The sequence below is a fragment of the Pituophis catenifer genome, unplaced genomic scaffold (genome assembly GCF_029215685.1).
Source record: "Pituophis catenifer annectens isolate HBS135680 unplaced genomic scaffold, rPitCat1.0.hap2 SCAF_3, whole genome shotgun sequence".
NCBI lineage: Eukaryota > Metazoa > Chordata > Lepidosauria > Squamata > Colubridae > Pituophis > Pituophis catenifer.
The window spans coordinates 74,224,829-74,247,827 of record NW_027256883.1 but is presented as its reverse complement, the minus strand read 5'-3'; the positions used below and the strand labels follow the sequence as shown (position 1 = coordinate 74,247,827).

Sequence of the window (22,999 nt, the reverse complement as noted above, 5' to 3'; positions counted from 1 at the left end):
ATGGGAGAAGGGCTATATAAAAAGGGCACAAAAAGTTCAATCAAAATTCAACTGCCAAGCAAAATATAATAAAATAAATATATTTATAATATAATAAATAAACGTTTTTATACACACACACAGGCAGAACCTGAAGTGCTTTTGCTTTCTCATGATTAGGTTTGGAATAAAACACAAAGTAAACTATGTGGTAAAAATAAGCTCACTGAAACATAACACCAATTGCAAAGACAGCATGTTACTTTGAAGTTAACACGTTCCCATCACTGATTACTTACGTTAATGCAATCTAAGACTGCACTTATAAAACCAAGGATAGCTGCTGTATCATCTTCAAGTCAGTATCTATGTAATATGCCAGACCTTTTTTCCATCTCTGGTCATCAGTATACTTACATAAACAAGGTTAGCTCTCGGCAAATACTGGGTTTTTGGCTCCCATGTTCATTTCCAATGCTGAAGCTGCTCTGGGCTTAGGTTACACAGTAGATGTCTGTCTCAGCTAAAACTGAGCACTCCATGGCAGACGAACAAAAATCTAAATCTTGCACATTAAAGGGTTATAAATCAAAGAGCAACTTACTCAGGTTGCAACTGATGTTTAACCAGCTGGACCATTCGCAGTCATGGAAACTTTTCTTTCTTTTTAATCAGCAATCCAGATTGATGACCCTTATTGTGTGAAGTCAGATACATTCCCCTTCAGGGATTTATAAACTCTTTCAAATTTCTGCCGAATTCAGACATACACATCCTTTAGCCCACATTGCTCCCTTGAGACCCACATGGCAGACATTCAGAACAGGTAGATTCCTCGACTTACAACCATTTGTTTAGTGACTGTTTGAAGTTACGACAGCCCTGAACAAAGCGACTTATGACCATTTTTCACACTTATGACAGTTGCAGCATCTGCATGGTTTACGTGACCAAAATTTGGATTTTTGGCAACTGGCATATAGTTTTTGCAGTTGTGGTGTCCTGGGGTCATGTGATCACCTTTTGCAACTTTCTATCAAGCACAGTCAATGGAGAAACCAGATTTACAACTACAGTGATTCACTTAACAATTGTGGCAAGAAAGATTGTAATGGACAAAACTCACTTAATAACTCTTGCTTAGCAATGGAAATTTTGGGCTCAATTGTAGATCTAAGTCGAGGACCACCTGTAGGGTTCTGAGTGGTTAGAGATTGTGGGGTATCCTGCTGTAATACTTCTCATTTTAGAGCAGGGATGTCAAACTCAGGTCATCACGGCGGTGTCACATGACGTGTCGGGACTTTTTCACCCCTCACTAAACCAGCCTTGAGTGTGGCCAGCATGTGATGCATCTGGCCTACGGGCCAGGAGTTTGAAAGCCGTGTTTTAGAGCTATCATATCTGGACTGCAGACGTTCCAATTACCTCTAGATCAGTGGCTCCCAGCCTTTGGGGCACCAGGGACTGGTTCTGTAGAGACAGGTTTTTCTGTGCATTGAGGGAGGGGGAGTGTGGTTTCACCTGTTGCCTGCATCCTGTATGTGCGCAATGGGGCTTCACTCATTTGCGTGGCCCCGTTTCTGGTGTGCCGCTGATCACCGCCAGTCTGCAGCCTGGGGGTTGGGAAACCCTGCTCTATAGCACAATCAAGTGTTAGTGTTTTATGAATCTAGTTGCTGCATCTTGTGGTCAACCAAATTTTTGCAGGCCACTTATGTTTGACCAACCTTATACAAAATTGTCAGCTGTGTATCATGGTATGAAAATCACAAGAATGTAAGTCCCACTTCATCAGTGAATGATTTATGAAAGCTTTGCTAATGCAAATATGCTATTAAACAATAAAATGGTTTATTCTTATGTTATTGATTATATATTTAAAACACCTAATTATTTGACCTGTGATATCCTGAAGTTATAACAAAACAGAGGGAAGTGTAAAAGAATCAATGTTGTTGTTTTTTCATTTGGGAGAATGTAACCTATTCCTTTTTTTTTTTAATCTAATCAGGATTTGGGTATCTAACTGACATATATGAGTTTATGACAACACTTTTAAAAATATGATTGATTGATTTAGCACATGCTTCTTCAGCTGGATGGCTTCAAATACACTGATGCTATACTTTAGATAATTTCCACCAATATGGCCAATGCTAATTTGTTAATTCTGGGGTTTAGAGTCCTAATTAATCTGGAGGGCAACAGGATGGGAAAGACTAATGTAGTCTCTAGAATAGACTGGTATAATTCAAGATGGTGTTACTTAAACTTTTGGAGCTTAACCTCCTTATTTAGTGGCTTAATACCTACACGGCAGTGGTGGGTTCCTCCCGGTTCGGGCGAGTCGGTAGCGGTGACGATGGGATGTCACCGAACTGGTTCTCTTTGTCTGGGAGCTGGGCCCTCCCGCCCGCCCTCACGTTATTCCTACCTTTATTTCTTCTTTTTTAGCGGAGCTGATATGTGCGGCAGAGTGTATTGCCACACCTCAGCTGGGCAGATAGCTAACGCACTTGTGCTGAGTGCAAGTTCTGCGCACATGCGAGCGAAGCCTCTTCTTTAGAGAGGTGTGTGCCTTTCCAAATCAGGTGAAGTTTAATCAAGGTGTAGGAACATGTCAGCAATGACTATAAGAAATGAGATGCACTGGAGCTAAATATCAAGTATTGTTGCAAACGGTCTGAATACTTATGCCAATGTGATATTTCATTTTTTTCTTTTTAATAAATTTACAGATATTTCAAAAATACTGCTTCCAGTTTGTCATTATAAGGTACAGTGCACATAAAAGAAAAGATACGTTCATCAAGAATCATCAAGAAACACTTAATGATAGTCATAGGGTACAAATAAGCAATCAGAAAACAATAGCAATATAAATCATAAGGATCCAAGCAACAAAGTTACAGTCAAACAGTCATAAGTGGAAGGAGATGGATGGTGGGAACGATGAGAAGATTAATAGCGCAGTAGTAATTAGTAGTGCAAACTTAGTAAATAGTTTGACAGTAAATAATAACAGTAAAAAGTCCCTCTGGCCAGGCCATGCTGCTTTCCAGCGTGTAAGCAAACCTTAGGACCACAAGCTACGTTGAGTTCAGCCAGAATCAGAATAGCACTGGGATGGACCTTGAAGGTCTTCTAGTCCAGACCCCTGCTCAGGCAGGAAACCCTACACCCAATGGTGAACCTATGGCACACATGCCACAGGTAGCACATGGAGCCATATCTGTGGGCACGGAAGCGTTGCCCTAGCTCAGCTCCAGCGCTCATGCACGCACCAGCCAGCTGATTTTCGGGCCTTCCGTACTCACTGCCGGCCTCCGGGGAGGGGTGGGGAAGGCAGTTTTGCCCTCCCCAGGCTCCAAGAAAGCCTCTGGGGAGGGCGAAAAAACGGGCCTACCGGGCCCACCGGTAACCTTTTTGCTGTTGCATGCCAAAAGCAGGTGGAGTGCAGGGGGGGGGGGTCGTGTATGCATGCACGGGGGGGCATGGGGGGCACTGAATTACGAGTGTGGGCACGTGCATGCATGAACCCTCTGCGCTCCCCCCACTTTTGGCACACGACGGCAAAAAGATTAGCCATCACTGCCCTACACCATTTCAGACAGGTGGCTGTCTACTCTTTTCTTAAAAACCTCCAGTGATGAAGCACCTACAACTTCTGAAGGCAAATTGTTCCACTGGTCAATTGTTCCGAGTTGTCCCAGGGAAGGAAATTAGGGAAGAAAACGGGTAGACAAAAGGATGACCCTTAGTACCACTTACCTTTCCACAGCCTGGGGGTCCCCAAAGAATGAGTGAGGGGATTTCGTGAGCCTCCAGCAAGGACCGCAAGAGTGTCTCTTTCCCCAACACCTGATTCTGCCCCACATAATCTCTCAGATGGTTCGGCCGCAGTTTATCGGCCAAAGGCTTCCCTTCCAGTTTTTGGGCCAGGCTCTCTCCCCGCAACAGCGGCTCCAAGGCATCTGGTGCTCGCTCGGGATTCTCCCCCCGCCGCTCTTCCCCCTTTCCCGGATTTGGAGAGGTAACAGCGCCCCGAGATGCCCCCGCTTGGGCTCCTCCGGAGTTTCTACGTCTGTGAAAAAGGGAAAACACCGGGGAAGACCCGAGGTCATTCCCCGGCTCCTCTTCTTTGTTTCTCCGCTCCGGAGATCGGGAGAGCCGCATTTTCTTGAAGCAGGGCTGCTGGGCCAGAGGGGGCAGCCCCGCGGTTGCTGTGGGTTTTGGGGCGCTGTTGCTCCTGCCTCCGACCTCTCCGGTGAACAAGTCTTCCCCTTCGCCCTGCAGCTGCAAACAGGTATCCAGATGTGAGTTGATGCGCGCAGAGGGAAGTTCCATCAGGCAAACCGGGCAGCTCACCAGCGGCTCTTCCTGCGCAATACCTCCTTCCATTTCCCGGCAGGAGGAAGGCAGGACAGTGGGACCCCTAAATTAATACTAATCGGTGGCTTCTTCCTCTTGGGGAAAGTGTCTCCTTTGATCAATCCCTTTTAGACCCTTCCCGACAAAAAAAAAAAAAAAAACAGAGGCGACGTCCAGGAAAAGTTTGCCTCTGGGATCCCCAGTAACCACAACATGCCCAAGAAGGAAGAACAGCAAAGTCACCGCCTCCTTCTTTGGCGGGCTGCTAACAGACCCACAGACTGTCGGGAATTGTAGTTCTTCCGCCCGCCTGCAAAAACTACTCAGGATTTAAATTTCTACATGCAACACATTTAATTCTCTCTCTCTCTCTCTTTTTGCTCGAGCTTTAGAGCGGCGCGGGAATATATAGATATTTTAAACCTGTATATTTCGAGGATAAAAATGCGGTCGCTTGTGTGCACTTTTAACAGCGTTTTCCAGTGAAATCAATTGTTGATAGGGAGAAACGTTAAACACACGTACAAACTACACGCTGAAAGAGACAGACAGACAGACGAAGGTGGCGGGATGGGCTGCCAAGGTGACCTGCTATTAGAGCTGTTCAAACTTGCCGATTTTAAAGGTGTGTGAATTTCCCCTCCCAGAATCCCCAACTGGCCGTGTTTCAAGCGTGAGAAACACCGAGAGGAAAACAGCAACTTCTATTTCATCTATTTCAGGAGTCATGACAGGAGAGCAAATTATTTCTCGAGTATAGGTACACTTAAAAAAAAAAAAAACAGTGGCAGTGTAAAAAAAATGTGATTGGTTGCAATTTTATGATGATAGTCAAATCTTAAACTGAAGTTGGCTGAGCTGTAAAACTGCTAAAAGGGCGAATGCAGTTTTCCCCTGATTCCAAGTTATGAGAAATGATATCTCTGTATTGTTCTTCAGTGATGCATCTCATTGCATGGCCAGTTATGGTGCCAAATGTCAGAAAGGATATAATTAAATCCAGCAGACCGTAAAGATGATTAGAAAAATGGAAAATTCAAGAGTTGAGTGATTTTTACTCGAGAAAAATAAAGGGGGATATATTATCAAATATAAAGTGAGGGGATCCTTGGTGCTCTGTGAGCATCTTCTGGTAGATGTTTCATTACTCAAACTAGGTAACATCATCCGTGCTAGTAAGGAATGGGGTTTGCTCTCAGTTTTCATTTGGTATTGTTTACTTCTTGATTGTTAGTTGATGTTAATCTTTGGGTTAATCTATGTTCATCTGTGTGTTTTATTGCTAGTGGGGAGGTGTTTTAATCTTATTGTTTCCTTGTTTGGATTGTTGATTGTCTCTTCTGCACAGTATGTAGATGTTGTTTATGTCTGTGTGTCTATTGATGCCAATTTGTCAGTGCCATGCTTCTAGGAATTCTTTAGCATTTTTGGACTTGGCTTGGTCTAACATAGTCACAGTTTCCCAGTTGAAACTATGGTTAAGTCTGTCCATATGTTGAGAAATTAAGGAGTTTTCATCATGTCTACTGACTGTTAGTTGGTGTTAACAAATGTGTTCTGCTATTAAAGTAGGCTAAGATTTTTTTCTTGTTATTCTAGAGGTTATTACTTGAATAAGGGACTCCAAAAGAGTAGACAAGGACATGCCCACTACTGACTTCAGGAGCCACCCCTTGAGTTGTCAAAGACTTGAAGATGTTACTGCATTTTATTTTTGTTTTATAAAGAATAAGAGTTATGGAATGTAAATCATAATTTATATATCTTTTATTATATGAAAAAAATGTATTCATGTATCATATTAGTAACTACATATTCTTTCTTAACATATACCTACCATTCAGTTGATAAATGCAATGAAATGTGCTCAGTTGGAGCAGTGAAGAAATAATAGCTTTGCCTGAATAGATGTTGCACATGGAGTCTTCTTCTGGTTCCTTTGTAAAGCTGACACCCATTATGAGTTGGTGATTAGGAGGCTGGTATAGAGAACTATGGAGACTTTAATGCCATGGTTAGCCATGCTGTCAGTTTAGCCACCTGTTTATTAGACCCAGCCTCATTCTGGGTTATGAAAGCAGTCAGAGTGGTAACCTGTGATTGTGGTGTGGTGTTTGAGGAAGGGGGTGATAACTCCTGCCTGGAAGATGGCAATAGTACAGTCCCACGGTGGGATGAAATCTATTTACCTTTCCTACTGATTCGGAAGTGCATGCACGTGCACTGGGAAGGCTTGATAGGTGGATGAAAATGCCAAATCCACCCTATAAAGAAAATATGTATAAAATGTTTTATAGGAGGCATCTCCCACCTGCCAGATTGGCAAAGATGTTTCCAAATATCTCTCCGCTATTTTGGAAATGTAAACACCAAAAGGGAACTTATTATCACATGTGGTGGTCTTGTCATAAGGCAAAACAATTCTGGCAAATAATTAAAACACAAATAGAAGAAATTATAAATCAACAAATAGAAATGAGGCCAGAAACTTTCCTACTGGGAATAATTTCAGGGTCATATGAAAAAGAAATACGATACTTAATCATTCACATAATTACAGCAGCACGAATAGCTTTTGCCCAGAACTGGAAAAATAACGATATACCATTAGAAGACAATGTGATTAGAAAAATTATGGAATGTGCGGAAATGGATAAGCTTACGAAGGAGATACAAGAAAAAGCAAGAGCCTTGGTAGCACAGTGGTCTAAAGCACCCTGTTATTAACACAGCTGCCTGCAATTACTGCAGGTTCGAATCTTACCAGGCTCAAGGTTGACTCAGCCTTCCATCCTTTCTAAGGTAGGTTAAATGAGGACCCAGTTTGTGGGGGCAATAAGATGAGTTTGTATGAATATACAAAAGTATGAAGGCTATTGCTTAATGCATTGTAAGCCGCCCGGAGTCTCCGGAGAAGGATAGCATATAAATAAAATAAGTCTGGGAGAGATGGTATAAATGGTTGGAGGAAAAGGAAAAAAAAAAAAAAGGATGAGGGAAGACTAAATAATGGTTAAATTAGGTGGAGAAATATAGGAAGAAATGGGAAGAAATAAAAATTGTGGAAAGGAAATTAGGTATATATTTATGTCAAATGTAAATAAAATAATTAGAATAATATAATATATTATAATGGTATATATATATGATATATTAGAACTGTATGTATAAAAGATATATTAAGATAAAAGAGAGAAAATGTATAAATATGGATTACTGATGCGAAACTGTTGAAAAGAAGAAGATGTAAATATCTGTTTTTGTTTGTTTAAAAAAACCTATTTTTTAAAAAAATATATATTTTAAAAGAAGAAGAAAATGCCAAATCCATTTTAGATTTCTGACTGTTGGTGCAACCAACTATAAAATTTATTACCGGTAAATGTATATACTGCCTGACTCTCAGCAAATCTGGATGGTTATTTATTGTTAAAATGGTTGGAGATCAACATGCAATCTTTGAAAATCCATGTTTCTTGTCTATCCCACAGAGAATCCTTTATTCCAGATATTTTGTTTCTCTTCTATATTTGGCTGTTAATCCATCTCAGGGGACCTTGGCCAATTTTATTTTTCTTTTACTTTGCCCTCATTACTATCATTTGCCAGCTCATATGAATATTTCGAAAGAGGTTCCCCATGGCCAATTATCTTGAGAAAGATGGGATAGTTTCAAGGATTTAGCAGTTATGAAATCATTTGATAATCACACTACCTAATCCAAGAGGGGTTAAGGAGAAAGAAATGGAAGGAAACAGAGAAAGTAAATAAAAGCATCATTATTTATTTTTAAGATGCTTAAGGAATCTTGAACCAATTTCAAATTATAAATTGTGCAATCAAAACAATACATTCAAAACAATATAGAAACCATACACAGTTTTTAAAAAAGAGAAGGAAGATAATAAATCCATAAACAGAGCATATTCATGCTAGGTCTATATAGGGAAGGCTTTTATGAAGAGAAATATTTTCCATAAATATCTAAAAGATGTGACAGTAACAAATTTCACTGGGGAGAGCATTCTGTGGGTCCACTGGACAACTCTCCCAATGATTTCTATAATCAACCAGTACTGTAAAGATTGATCTATCAGATAGTGTAATCCCAAATTTGCTTCGAACCTTGTGTTTCATAAGTAAAACTCTGAACCTGGTTTGTTAGGTAATTGGTAGCCAGTTCTATTGGTTCAATGGAGATGTATTATATAAGTGGCTAGGTGCCCCATTTGGTACCCTGGAAATTATATCATGCAGCAGCTGTTTTTCTGAAGGTTGGGGGGGAAACCCAATGTTCAATATTTTCTACTTCTATTTGTTTTCCTTTTTACAGACAATAAACGAGAAATTGAGGGAGATATTTCTATACTGATTTGTGAAACTACAATGAATAAACACATAACTGAATACAATCCAGAGTTCTATCAATTTAACCAGCTACACAACATGAACACCCAATATTACAACAGTGGAGAGAATGGAGTGACGTTTTTTCATAATTTGGACTCGGTGAAAAGTATTACAACTGACAATGAGGTATGTGTATGTCTCTGGGTGCATTGTTGCTAATTATCTACTGTATTCATTGTGCAAACTGTGGCTGTGGCCCCACAGCCATATATTCTCATCTTCACAGCCTTTTTGGGAAACATGGCAAAAGTGTGAGTTTGTTTGCTCAGAATTGGCAGAAATTTTTCTAAGTTTATTTATTTATTTAAGGGTCAAACCTAAAAGTTGTTCTGATCAGGTTTATTTCTATCCTGATACTGTACCTCACTGAATAGTTTCCAGTAGCATAGGGGGATGGAAATGTATTTATATTTTTGCCTCTCTCATTTGCAGGACCGAGTTGCTTCAATGAAAGTGCCCCATTAAGGTGCCCCCCATTAATTATGAATGACTAATTATTTAACAATAATATTGTATGAAAAATCAATGTAGGGAAAACTTTGCTTCTTTTTAAATAGATACCTCACCAAATCCTCTTTTCACTTGTTTACAGAACAATTGTTTCGTTTGACATAAAGACTTTCTTTTGTTTTGTTTCTGGCTTCTTATCTTTTCCCTCCCTTCTTCCTCTATCCACCTGTCAGGTAGATATCTCAATTTTTCTCTCTGGCTTTTTTGCACTCCAGCCTTCAACTGCTTATCTCTCATGCATTAACTAGCTGGAATGAAGAAGAAATCCTTTCCTAGGTTTCATCCTCTTCTTTCACTTTGGCCACAAAGATGCCCAGATGTTCTATTTGCACCACAATGAACAAGTTTCCTGATGGGTAGATTTTCCTGCTTCCCCTTCGTCTCCCACCCCAGACCAGGAAAACAAGCACCAATTCCTTTCCTTTCTGTGGAAATGTCTTTTGAGGACTGATAACAGTGTTACTTGGGTTAGAAGGGAAAATTAGGCAGAATTGTGCACAAAGAAATTAACAGTATTTTGCTATTCCTTTGACAATGGGTGGGGGGGAAGGGAGCCCACAAAAGTCCAGACTTTCATGACAGATAGCCCAGAAATCTACTGTGAAATAGTTGTTGGAGGCAGATAATGGGGATGGGAGGGGCACACCAACCGAACATACACCAGCCAATTGAAATGGAGACATTTACATAAAATGGAATGAAGCATTTTAGGCTAGGGGTCACCAACTGGTGGTCCATGGACCACCGGTGGTCCATGAGAAAATTTTGGTGGTCTGCAGAAAAATAATTTGCATTTTTTATATTGCACTAAATCAGGGGTCCTCAATCTACAGCCCCTGGACTGGATATGTGCAATGAATTTGTGTTGCTGCAGAGTCTCCCCCTTCGGGGTCTTTTTGTGTGGGTTGGAGGGGGGCTTCAGCCTTCTGGTGTGGGGCTTTGGGCAAAGGCTGGAGGGAAGCGCTGCTGGTGGCGAAGACTGGAGGGCCTTGTTCCAGTGGGCCTTATGGCCTGGAACTGGCTGACCATCTCAGCCCACTGAACCTCCAGGTGCCGGTACCTGGTTTTGCACTCCCGCAGCTCTTCCCTCTGCTTGGAAAGCTATGCTCATAGTCCTCAGCGAGGTGCCTCTGCTGAGGCTCCTTCTCGGTCAGATCCAATTTGAACTGAGCCAGCTGTTTTGCCAACTCTTTCTCATGGTGGCTGCTTAGCTCCAACAACTGCTTCCTGTTGGGGCCCTACAGAGTCTGGGCGGGAAGCAAGGAGTGGCGAGTAGAGACTGACAGGGCACCCCTTGATGTGAGTGACATGGAGTTGGCCACGCCCACCCAGTCACATGACCATCTTGCCAAGCCCACCCAGCTGGTCATTAGGTAGATCATATTATTGGTCCGTGGGATTTAAAATTATAAATTTCATGGTCCCTGAGGTCTGAAAAGTTGGGGACTCCTGTTTTAGGCCATCCAGGCTTCCTTGCTTGTACCACATTTGATGCAAGAAAACTCAGATAGACACTATCTTCTTTATATTCTGAGGGAGGAGGGGTGACCATAGTGTTATCCATTCATGCCTTCCCAAAATAAGCAGGTGATCTATCTTTACTATGAGGCAACCAGGAAGTGCAAACCAAACCATACTTTCCTTTGTCTCTCTGGATTCTTTTGTTTTTTGGCTAGTTTGCTTATAAGGAAACAGTCGGCTAATTCTTTACTTATAGGGCACCAAAGCAGCAAACTACCATTTTATCACAGCAAATGAGGCTATCATGCACATATACTTCAGGAATCCTTCAAAGAATTCTGAGAGGTATGTTACAGAACTGCAATATTATAGAAGCTGCAGATCAAGGAAACCCACAAAAACCATGGCAGAATGAAGAACTGAGCCAGGATCTCGCTGCTTGACAAGCTTACTCTCTACTTGAGAAGCTTACAGTGGCTGCCCATTGGGAAAAGTTGTAAATCCAGATCCAGACAGCAGCCAATTTTGTGAGTGGCCTTTCCTGAAGAAGTGACCCAGGGCAGACAAGAGTATTCTTTTCAGCTATTCCAATTGCTAACCAGCTCTGTTGCAATATTTATCTGCTCCTTACATAATCCTGTTGGCTCTGAGCTAATGTCCTTGGGAGGCGATGCAGGAGGATTGAATGTTTGGTTTAATATTTCTGACAGGGTTAGAGCTTTGAGAAGTTGTTTATTGATCCCTCGGGGTGCATTCTGATGAGGCTTTTGTGAAACCTCTGCACCTAGGGCATTTTATGAAGAGTCCAGACATTTTTATCATCTTTTGAGTCTTTCCTTTTGAGTCTTTCCTGCCTCTTTTCCCATGTTACCTTTTGCAACAGATGGGAAAAGAAAATCCATGGAAGCCTCATTAAGGCATTTGATTGTTAGAGGAGGTGTTGTGTATCATGAAGACTGTTTTATGACATTATGATTATACGTGGTTGTAAACTGCCACGAGTCTGGTATAGAAATCCTGTAAGTAAGTAAGTAAGTAAGTAAGTAAGTAAGTAAGTAAGTAAGTAAGTAAATAATCCCGGATTCCATACAACTGGATAATAAATATCCAGTTATAATAATAATAAATATTCCACATAATAAAATAAATTATATAATCCCATTAAATTATAAGGTTGAAAATATTGCCCTACAGACAATTGTTCATGGAGAGCATCCAGTTACACCCAGTTATGGAAGTGATCTTGTTTTGAGACGCAAGGCTTGTTGTTTCAAGAATGCCATGCCCAGGGCCTATAATTATGACTGTGTGCTTGGTGGTTAATCTAAATGGCTTGGAACAAGGGTGTCAAACTTGATTTCATTGAGGGCCGCATGAGGGTTGTGTTTGACCTTGGGGACCGGGTGGGTGTGGCCAGATCGACGTCACTCTTGTCAGGGGTGCCTGTGGTGGCCTGAGCCCTCTGCCGGCGAAAATGGAGCTCAGGAAGCTGTGACGGCCTCCTGCAACCCTCTGCCAGCGAAAACGGAGTTTGCAACTGCTAGTTTGAGTCATAAAGGATTCTCCAGATGTAATTGGTCTCTTTTCCTCTTTCTTGTTCACCCTCAGTTGCTGCAACCAGAGGAATGACTTGATACCTGACCTCTCTCACCAAGGAGAGGCTTCATTTAACAACTTTGCCTTTGGAGCAAACGAGCTCTACTTATATACATAGGACTTCCTTTTTGCCCTCTTTGGTGTTAAGTCTGACACCAGTGATCACAACATTTGAAACTTAACCAAAATGAAGCTCAAGAAAATCAAGATGTTTTAGTAATACTATAGTTAATATCCACCTATTGTTAGTACAATGTACTTTGTATTTTCATGTTTTCAGTTCAGGTAGTAGATGCTAAGCTTTTTCCATAAAATTATTGCGCAGGTAGTCCTCAATTTATGAGGGACTGGAATTTCCATTGCTAAGCAATGCAGTCATAAAGCTGACCACATCACATGACAATGGCAATCCCTGCAATCCCAGTTGCCATCATTAATCAAATCCCACAGAGGGTTGTTAGATTTCCTGACAGCGTTCTTACAACCAAGTCAGTGGGGAAGCCAGCAGGAAGTTGAAAGTCCCAGTTCGCTATAAGCAAGTTGGCAGGCAGGCTGGGAGAAGGCACAAGGGAAGTGTGGTGAGGCTCAGGAAATTTGCATGGGAGATGTGTGAGGGTGCAGTGGAGGTGTGGCAAGGCGTGGAGAGAGTGCACAGAGGTGCAGCAACCTGTGACTTTCTCAGCTGGTTTCTACATTGACGTTCTGTGGAAGGTGACAGGGAAGGCAGTAGTGAGTTCCACTTACCTTTGCTACCGGTTCGGAATCGGGAGCTCTGCATGCACAGAGCTCCCGATTCTGTTGGGAGAACATGATCATCATCATCCCGATGATGATGTCCGGGCAGGTGGGCAGAGTCTCCCGCTGCCGCCACTACCAATTCGCCCAAACCAGGGCGAACCGGTAGAAACCAACCACTGAGGGAAGGTCATAAATAGCAATCACATGATTGTCGGCTGTTGCAATTGATCCTAAGTGCAAGCCAGTGGCCAAGCACCCAGATTGCAATCATGTGACTGCGGGAGTGCTGAGGTAGACAGAACTCTTAAGGACCTGTCATAACCACCATTCATTCAGTGTTGTCATAACTTTGATCAGTTTCGGAAAGACTGGTCGTAAGATGAGGATTATCTGTAAAGAATAATCTAGCATGTCAGATACAGCAACATAAAGTAACTTGATTCCTGTAAATTGGCTTGTTTTGGAGCAATTGCTATGGTTTACGACAGAGGTCTCCAGCCCCCAGTCTGCAGCCCGGTGTCGGGCTGTATCCCATGCGGAACCAGGCTGCAGAAGTGGTGGGAGAGTGTATGCATGAATGTGTGTGTGTGTGTGTGTGTGTGTGTGTGTGTGTGAAGCTGCATTTGTGAAAGTGCGCAAAACCATCCCCTCTTCCTCTTCACTACCATCGCCGCCACTGCCACCACCAAGCCAGAAAGGTTGGAGACCACTGGTTTACAGGACAATCTTGGGAGATTTCCTGGATTTAGACATTTTGGCTTTTCCTGACCAATGTGTTGTCTATATTGAGTGGCGGCACTGCTCCAACCTTTCAGGAAACAAATGTATTTCTCAGCCTTTTGGAAGATACTTTTGGTCCATACTTAGGACCATCTGCATGATAAACTATCCCTAGCCAAGATTGGCTGACTGTAGAGGTCAAGCAGGATTGTTCCTTTGGAGGGGCACTTTCTGAGAATTCCAGAATGGTTGCCTAGATAGCCAAGCCAAAAAGCATCCCCAAATATTGCATGGATGCAGATGTCATGTGGTGAAGTCCATTTGACAGGGTCTTTTTATCACTGAACAACAGGTCTGCATATTTACTCATACTCATTTTTTTTCCAGAAAAATTCAATAGCTCGAATTTATAGCTGCATACGTAACCACAAGTAACGTCCTGAACTTACTCATAAATAAGTTCAGGACGTTACTTGTGGTTACGTATGCAGCTATAAATTCGAGCTATTGAATTTTTCTGGAAAAAAAATTCTGTAGTTAAACAATCATTAAAGTGTAAGCTATAGATGAAGGTCCCTTAGTCAATGGAATTCTCTGCCAAAATGTACCATGTTTTAAAGAGATCTTTGAAAATGTATATATTTTCTCTGAGTTTTAATAGTTGGTGTATTACCATTCATTAATAAGTGTCATGCATGCTTAGTTTTAAACAATTTTATTGTAGCTGGCTGATTTTCAAAAACTTAGAACTGATACAGCACTCCATGAATTTGTAAAATTGGTATTGTATGTTTCATATTATAAGCCATCCTGGAAAATTATGATCTTGAAAACCAGCTAAGATACGCATAGTTTAAAACGAGTGAAACACTTCACAAAACATTGAGTCCAACGTTGTGTGGAAGTCTGTACTTTCAATACAGGTAGTTCTCAACTTAGGATCAGTTGCTTAGCAACTGTTCAAAGTTATGATGGATGTGAAAAAGAGGACTTATGACCCAGATTCAACATTCAACCAGAGGTGGGACCCCCTCTGAGGTCACATGAGCAAACTTCGGGCACTCAACAATATGGCTATATTTATGGTTGTTTGTGGTGTCTCGCAGTCAAGTGGTTGTGTTTTACAACTGTTTTGCTGAAAACCAGCTCTTACTTCTGTTTTTTGGCAAAATTGCATCCATAGCAAACCATCGGTTCACTTAACGACTATGGCATTCGCTTTACAACTGCTACATTTACTTTACAACTACTGCATTTGCTTAACGACCACCTCAAAAATTGTAAAATTGGGTCCGTCATGTGACTGACTTGTTTTACAACCATCATTATAGTTGTATGTCAAGGTCTACCTGTATTGTTTCTCAGTCATATAACTTGGCTCCAGCCTAACACTAATCTGGAGAAGTTTACATTTGATTGCATGTCAACACAGTACTGTTAATTGGCTTCCTGGTTCATGAAATTAACTTAAAACAATGTGAAAGGTAGCATGGATGCATTTTTATTTAGCTAATGATAATTTGCTAGAAAGAGGATTCATACACAGGCCTCCGCATCTGTGCTTGTCTGTCAAAAGAAAGTTATGTTCCTTGCATTTCTTGAGGCTTGGCATCCGTTTCCTGTTACATGTCATGCTTGCTATGTGTTGGCCGCTTGTTTGCTGAGTAAAAATAAGATGCAGGAATTTGTTAATTAGTCCCATCAGAACAGGATTTTTCTCTCTAATTACGTGACCATTTTATTATGTTTTGTTTTCTGCTGACACCAGAAAACACTTTCTTATTTAACTTCAACTAAAGTTTAACTTAATCCCATAACATTTCATTCTAATGTTGTGTTCTACAAGTACAGCTTTACTAACTGTAACATTAACTGATTTATGTGAAGCGCATAGGAATTAAATTAGGTTATTTCAGCATTTAGAAATGTTTTTTCCTGAGACTGGCATCCTAAAAATCCAGTTGAGCTGGATAAATGTATGTGATGAGAAACTAGGTGAGTTTTTCATGTAACTTTTACTATTGAAATCGTTGCTGTTGAAATTAAGTCATGTGGAAAGTCAATGATTTGTAGCTTCTTCAGATCTATCAAGCACTAGATAACTTGTGATCTGTTGGGTCATTGTTTCAGAGCAGGGGTGAAATCTAAAATTTGTTACTACCGGTTCTGTGGGCATGGCTTGGGGTGGTGGGGGTAATATGACTGGGTGGGCGTGGCCAACTTTTTTTTTTACTTTTAAAAGCATTTTTTCTACAACCTCTTCAGCCGAAGAGGTTGTAGAAAAAAGTTTGTTTTCTAAAGTACTGTTTTTAAAAGTAAAAAAAAAACAGCCTCTGATGATCGTGCGGCTCAGCTGGGCATGGGGGCGGGGCGCAAGGATTTTTGCTACTGGTTCTCCGAACCACCCGCTGCCATCACTACCGGATCAGGTGATCCGGTCTGAACCGGGAGCATTTCACCCCTGTTTCAGAGATATTTCCTCACATAAACAGAGAAATTGAATGACCACCAAAGGACAAAAATCAGTGGGAGCAGAACTTTAGCCCTTCCTTCCTTCCTTCCTTCCTTCCTTCCTTCCTTCCTTCCTTCCTTCCTTCCTTCCTTCCCTTTCCCTTTCCCTTTCCTTTTCCCTTTCCCTTTCCCTTTCCCTTTCCCTTTCCCACAGGCAAGAAAGTGCCTCCTTCCTTCCTTCCTTCTTCCTTTTCCTCCGTCCTTCCCTCCCTTCTTCTGGAAAAAAAGAACTGAGTATGCTGTCATCTGATGATCTCTCTCCCTCCCACCCACCCACCGTCCATCACCCCAATGTATGCAGAAACAGCTAATTCAGTTGGACAAATGTGCATAAGTGCAAAGCAACATCAATATATTATTGCTGAGCCCAGAGCAGGGTATATTTAGAAGCTTCATTAGTCTATAAAATACCAGTGAAAAATAAAGTATAGGAAATCAAAAACTACTAATAGCCAATTTCATTTGATACATCTCCCATTTCCTTTCTGAATATAGTCACCAAGCATTTACCGGTAGTAGTGGATGTCTTCCTGCCAGGGACCTGAGGAGTTCAAAACATTAAGATTACAGTGACCTCCAGTGGTGAGAAAATATGTAAAGGAAAATGATCTACCATTCCTCAAAGCTTTCCCCTGAATAATAAAAACCCTTTTTTTGATCCTTGTTCATTGGAAAGCCTCATAGTTACAATGATAAGTAGATAAATCCCACATGGTAGGTTTGGGAACCATAAAGGTATAAACTGTATACACTTTCTCAGAATGTACATCATCTATCTTGTTAAGTGCACGGTGCTTCCAGGCCAGCATCACACCAGGGTAATATGGAAAACGAAAATGATAGCTCCTATTTAGTTAAGTTTGGTTTTTTATTTAGTTTGGTTCCATAAGGCTGAGCTCCGTTTTGTTAAGCTATTTTTTTCAGCAACTTTAGGAAAGCGATTGTCCTTGTCTTCTTCTGGAAGGTCTTTTTCAACTTCTCAGATGCCTAGTTTATGTCCTTTGGATTTCCTCCTATTCCCTGTAAGGAATGTGGGAAAATTCCAGTTCAAGAGATCCAGACTCTGGAAAAGTTAAAGCAAAGTGCTTGATCCAAGTAAGAAGAGAAAAGACAATTTGTGCCAAAGAAGAAAATTAAAAGCAGAGAAATGAATAAGGAGACGACGTTTCCTCTTTCCGATGGATTTTAAAAGAGGTCAGGGCAGCCTCCATTTTATCCTTCTCTTTTGACATTTGCTTTCTCTTTTCTGTGAGTAACCAAAAGCTAAGTAACGGGAAAACTCCACTTAGCAATCTCAATGCTGAAGAAAGTGGTTTCAAAATAGAGAGGGTTTTATTTTATGGACAGAGAACTGAGCAGGATAAATTTGTTGGGCTTAATTGAGCCTGCAGGCTAAAGAAAGCATCTGATTGAAACCAACCACACTTGTTTATTCCTTCTCCCTTTGCTTTTTTCCTTCCCATTTTTCTTCTAGGACTTTGAGGTGGCTATATTTATAATTCTTCATTGGTACCCATTCTGGGAAAGGGGCTTAGCTTTAAGGATATGCCTCTGCCTCCAATTGGGTTACTTAAAGAAGGATGAATTGCTTTCCCCTTCCCCTTCTTGGTTAACAAGCTGCAGAAAAAGATTTTTCTTAGGTAAAATGGTTGATGGTAAAACACCTAGTTGGCTTATTCTGGGAATTGCAGGCAGGGCACCACTGAGTTGTGAGAGGAAAATTTGAATATTTCTCATGGAATCTGCAGAACCCAAGGCAGGTATGAGGGCTGTGCATCCCATTACAGCCCTCTATCCAAATAGGGCAAACCCCACTTAGATCAGCCCATGTTCATTATGTCCTTGCAATGTACGCTGACCAAGACAAGAGACCTGACAAAAGGCACTTTGCAGTGGGAAAAAATCAGTACTAGAGCTAAGTGTGGTGGCAAATTGTAGTGAATATGCCAATCAAAACCGTCTTTCAATTTTTGTGACCATCTGCATCCTGAAGATTGTGCATATTCTTGGGGTGCAACTTTTAGGATTTAGGAAAAAATGGGGAGAAATAGTTCAGACAGATTTAAGGGACAAGAAATTTTGATCGGTTCATGTGAATGGATTACAGTATAACAATTTGGTTCTGGTCTCAATTCTCCAACTAATTTAATCTAGGCTTTTTCTTTATTATTATTATTATTATTATTAATCAAATTTCTATACCGCCCTACTCCCGAAGGACTCAGGGCGGTGAACAGCCAAGATAAAATACAGACAATACAAATATTAAAAATCCCTTAAAATTATTAAATATTTCGGCCGAAACACAGATTAAACACCCAATTTATAAAAACACGAATTAAAAAATTTAAAATTTAAGAATTTAAAAGAGGGGAGTTAGGCCAGGCCAGCTTGCTGAAATAGAAAAGTTTTGAGAGCACGGCGAAACGTGCGCAGGTCCGGGATCTTCCGTATCTCTGGGGGGAGCTCGTTCCAGATGGTAGGTGCCCCCACAGAGAAGGCTCTCCCCCTGGGGGCCGCCAGTCGACACTGTTTGGCCGACGGCACCCTGAGGAGCCCCTCTCTATGGGAGCGTACTGGTCGGTGAGAGGCTATTGGTAGCAGAAGGCGGTCTCGTAGATACCCCGGTCCGATGCCATGGAGCGCTCTAAAGGTGGTAACCAAAACCTTGAAGCGCACCCGGAAGACCACCGGGAGCCAGTGCAGCTCGCGCAGGAGGGGGGTCACATGGGAGCGCCACGTCGCTCCCATAACCACCCGCGCGGCCGCATTCTGGACCAGCTGGAGCCTCCGGGTGCTCCTCAAGGGGAGCCCCATGTAGAGAGCATTGCAGTAGTCCAAGCGGGAAGTGACAAGAGCATGAGTGACCGTATTTAACGAGTCCCGATCCAGAAAGGGACGCAACTGGCGAATCAGGCGGACCTGATAAAAAGTCCCCCTGGCCACGGCCGTCATATGCTCTTCTAAAGACAGCCGTGAGTCCAGGAGGACACCCAAGTTGCGAGCCCTCTCCGTGGGGGCCAGTGACTCGCCCCCAATAGTCAGTGATGGCACCAACTGACTATATCGGGATGTCGGAAACCACAGCCACTCGGTCTTGGATGGGTTGAGCCTGAGTCTGTTTCTCCCCATCCAGATCCGCACGGCCTCCAGGCACCGGGACATCACTTCAAGGGCATCATTGGGGTGGTCCGGGGTGGAGATGTACAGCTGAGTATCGTCAGCGTACTGGTGGTACTTCACCCCGAAACCACGGATGATCTCACCCAGCGGCTTCACATAAATGTTGAACAGAAGGGGCGAGAGGACCGACCCTTGTGGCACCCCACATACAAGGGGCCTCGGGGTCGACCTCTGCCCCCCTGTCAACACAGACTGCGACCGGTCAGAGAGAAAGGAGGAGAACCACCGTAGGACGGTGCCCCCCACCCCTAACTCCTCTAGCCGGTGCAGCATGATACCATGGTCGATGGTATCAAAAGCCGCTGAGAGGTCTAATAGGACCAGGACAGAGGAACAACCCCTGTCCCGAGCCCTCCAGAGATCATCAACCAACGCGACCAATGCCGTTTCCGTGCTGTACCCAGGCCTGAAGCCCGACTGGAACGGATCCAGATACGACGATTCATCCAGGTACTGGGGGAGCTGTCGCGCTACCACACTCTCAACAACCTTCGCAATGAAGCGAAGGTTGGAGACCGGACGGTAATTTGCCAACACTGCCGGGTCCAGGGAAGGTTTCTTGAGGAGAGGCCTCACCACCGCCTCTTTCAAGGCAGCAGGGAAGACACCCTCACTCAAGGAAGCATTTATAATCCCCTGGAGCCAGCCTCGTGTAACCTCCCGAGAGGCCAGCACCAACCAGGAGGGACACGGGTCCAGTAAACATGTGGCTGCGCTCAGTCTGCCCAGTATCCTGTCCACGTCTTCGGGCGTCACAGAATCAAACTCTTCCCAGATAATACTCACAAGACCTGCCTCTGTCCTCCCCGCTGAATCTACCCAGTCAGAGTCCAGATGTTCCCGAATCTGAGCGATTTTGTCATACAGATACTGTACAAAATCCTCGGCTCTACCCTCCAAGGGGTCCTCCCGCGCTTCCTGGTGGAGCAGGGAGCGGGTCACCCTAAACAGGGCAGCCGGGCAATTATCTGATGACGCAATAAGAGTGGCAAAATAGTTATATTTCGCCACTTTTATCGCCACCAGGTAGGTCCTAATATGAGACCTTACCAGTGTTCGGTCAGATTCAGAATGGCTGGCCCTCCAACCACTCTCCAGGCGTCTTTTCCGGCGCTTCATCTCCCTCAGCTCCTCGGTGAACCAAGGAGCCAGGCGAGATCGACGCCGGGTCAGAGGCCGCAACGGCACGACCCGATCCAAAGCTCCAGCGGCCGCCCTATCCCAGGCGGCCACCAGCTCCTCAGTCGAGCCGTGTGCCAGAGCCTCAGGAAATGGCCCAAGCTCCGTCTGGAACCTATCAGGATCCATCAGGCGCCTGGGGCGGTACCACCTCAGTGGTTCCGCCTCCCTGCGGCGGGGTGCGGCGGTTCGAAGGTCAAAGCGAAGGAGGGAGTGATCTGACCATGACAAGGGCTCGATCACTATATCCCCTATCTCAAGATCACTCAACCACTGACCAGAGACAAAAACCAGGTCTAGCGTGTTTCCCCCCGTGTGAGTAGGGCCATGAACTAACTGGGTCAGGTCCATGGCCGTCATGGAAGCCATGAACTCCCGAGCCACCTCAGACGCCTCACCGACGGATGGCAGGTTAAAATCCCCCATGACCATAAGCCTGGGGGTGTCAACCGCCACCGCGGCTATAACGTTGAGCAGCTCGGGCAGGGCTGCCGTCACGTGGCAGGGAGCCAGGTACGTAACCAGCACACCCATCTGCACCCCATGACCCCACTTCACAAGGAGGGACTCACAACCAGCCGTCTGAGGAACAGTGACCTCCCTCGAACCAAGACCTTCTCTAATGACAACCGCCACCCCCCCGCCCCTCCCCTGTGTCCTCGGCTGATGGAATGCGCGGAAACCGGGTGGGCACATCTCAACGAGGGGAACCCCCCCCTCCTGGCCCAACCAGGTCTCCGTAATACCCGCCAGGTCCGCTCCCCCCTCCTGAACAAGATCACAAATGAGGGGGGCTTTATTTACCACGGACCGGGCGTTGCACAGCATCAGCCGAAGGCCCAGGGCCTGAGGGTCTGTGCAACCTGGGGAACGAGAGGAGCATTGGAGGCCTATGATGTCTTTGACATTGCCATGCCTATTTACTTATTATTATACTTTTACCTCATCTTTACTTTTGGTCAGTTTAAGGCAACACGCATAAGTAATGTTCCTGCTTCCTATTTCCCCACAGCCTTAAATGAGAGAAAGTGAATGATTCAAAATCATCCAGCCTTTTAGCTTTCATGTTTAAGGGGAGTAGAACTAATTTCTCCTGATTTCTAATCCAACACATTGACCACTACATCAAATTAGCTTTCAATACCTTGCATCATATAATGTGGATGGTGCACATGCTTGTCAGTAATCCTGGGATAATTTCTGAGTCTTTATTCTAATATTCTAAAAAGAGAAGTAATATCAGTTCTCTTTTTCTTTATATATTGCTAATTTCTACAAGGGCTTCCGATGATAGACATAGTAGTTCAGTGTATTTAGAGTTAAAGTTAAAGTTTCCAAGTTCTCGAATTTGATTTTAAGACAATCTATATTTTCCCAAACTTATATGTTAGAAAATATTTATGTGAATATTTAGGAATATGCTTTTATATTTGCATGAAACAGAAATGTTTCACAATCAAATCATAAAAATTAACATTGATCTCCCAGCTTTCTTTGGCTAAGGACAAAATACCAGTTAAATTTCTCATTAAGCTCCCTTAAGAAGTTCCCAGAGATCATACCCTTATACAAATTAAGAAAAACAGCCTTGATGTCTAATTAAACACTTTGGGGAGGCATCTAGAAATAGCCCATCTATTTTTTAGAACTGCAAAGCAGAGAAAATGTGACTTTACAAGTGCCAAGTGAAAAAGGTGGTAGGTCCAGCTTTGGATGGGCTAAGCATGTGCTTTTTCCTTGTAAGGGTTTGTGCAGTTGTAACCCAGACATCAGGTTTCATAGCCATGTGAGAGATAATGGATCTTTGACAAGAAGTTGACAACATTTGTGCATCATGGAAATTTAAAAACCTGTAGATGCCAATAGAGCAGCAGGTGCTGTTGAAACGAAAGCTGTAACCAGTGACTCAGAAAGTGGGGATGTAAAGTCTAGTTGATTTCTACAAGATGGCATTCAGATGAAGTAACTTTTGGATGCTAATCCACTCTGTGATTTTTGACAGTGTTGTTTTCTTTCAAATATAGAAACATAGTAAGTTAAACTATATTAAAAAGAATGTGTAGAGAATTATTTTACATAATGTTGAAAATCTTATTGTTCAAAAACTATTTCCAAAAGTATGATTTAGGAAAGGTTTTTTTGCAAGTCTGGTTTACTGAATATAAGATACTGAATTTACTGCTTTTTTTAAAAAAAGTATTTCTATGGGCTAAGTATAGATTTAGGCCTAAGTATAGCATTTGAGAGCAGTTATTTTTCATATTTTGGATTATGGCTGGTCTTCATTAGATAGTTATATAGTAAAAAGTCTGCTCCACTAAAGATGTAAATGACAATA

General features: G+C 42.8%; 2 protein-coding genes across 2 annotated transcripts in view; one reads left to right on the top strand and one right to left on the bottom strand.

Annotated features, from left to right (window-relative positions):
• Positions 1–4,555, bottom strand: part of WRNIP1 (WRN helicase interacting protein 1) — a 33,078-nt gene extending 28,523 nt beyond the window's left edge. The window contains exon 1 of the mRNA XM_070940739.1: positions 3,754–4,555. Coding sequence (XP_070796840.1) covers positions 3,754–4,383 — 630 coding nt within the window. The 5' untranslated portion in view covers positions 4,384–4,555. The remainder of the gene's footprint in view (positions 1–3,753) is intronic.
• The window catches only part of MYLK4 (myosin light chain kinase family member 4), a 101,264-nt gene that overhangs the window by 11,418 nt on the left and 66,847 nt on the right, over positions 1–22,999 (top strand). Inside the window, exon 2 of the mRNA XM_070940737.1 lies at positions 8,687–8,889. Coding sequence (XP_070796838.1) covers positions 8,687–8,889 — 203 coding nt within the window. The remainder of the gene's footprint in view (positions 1–8,686; positions 8,890–22,999) is intronic.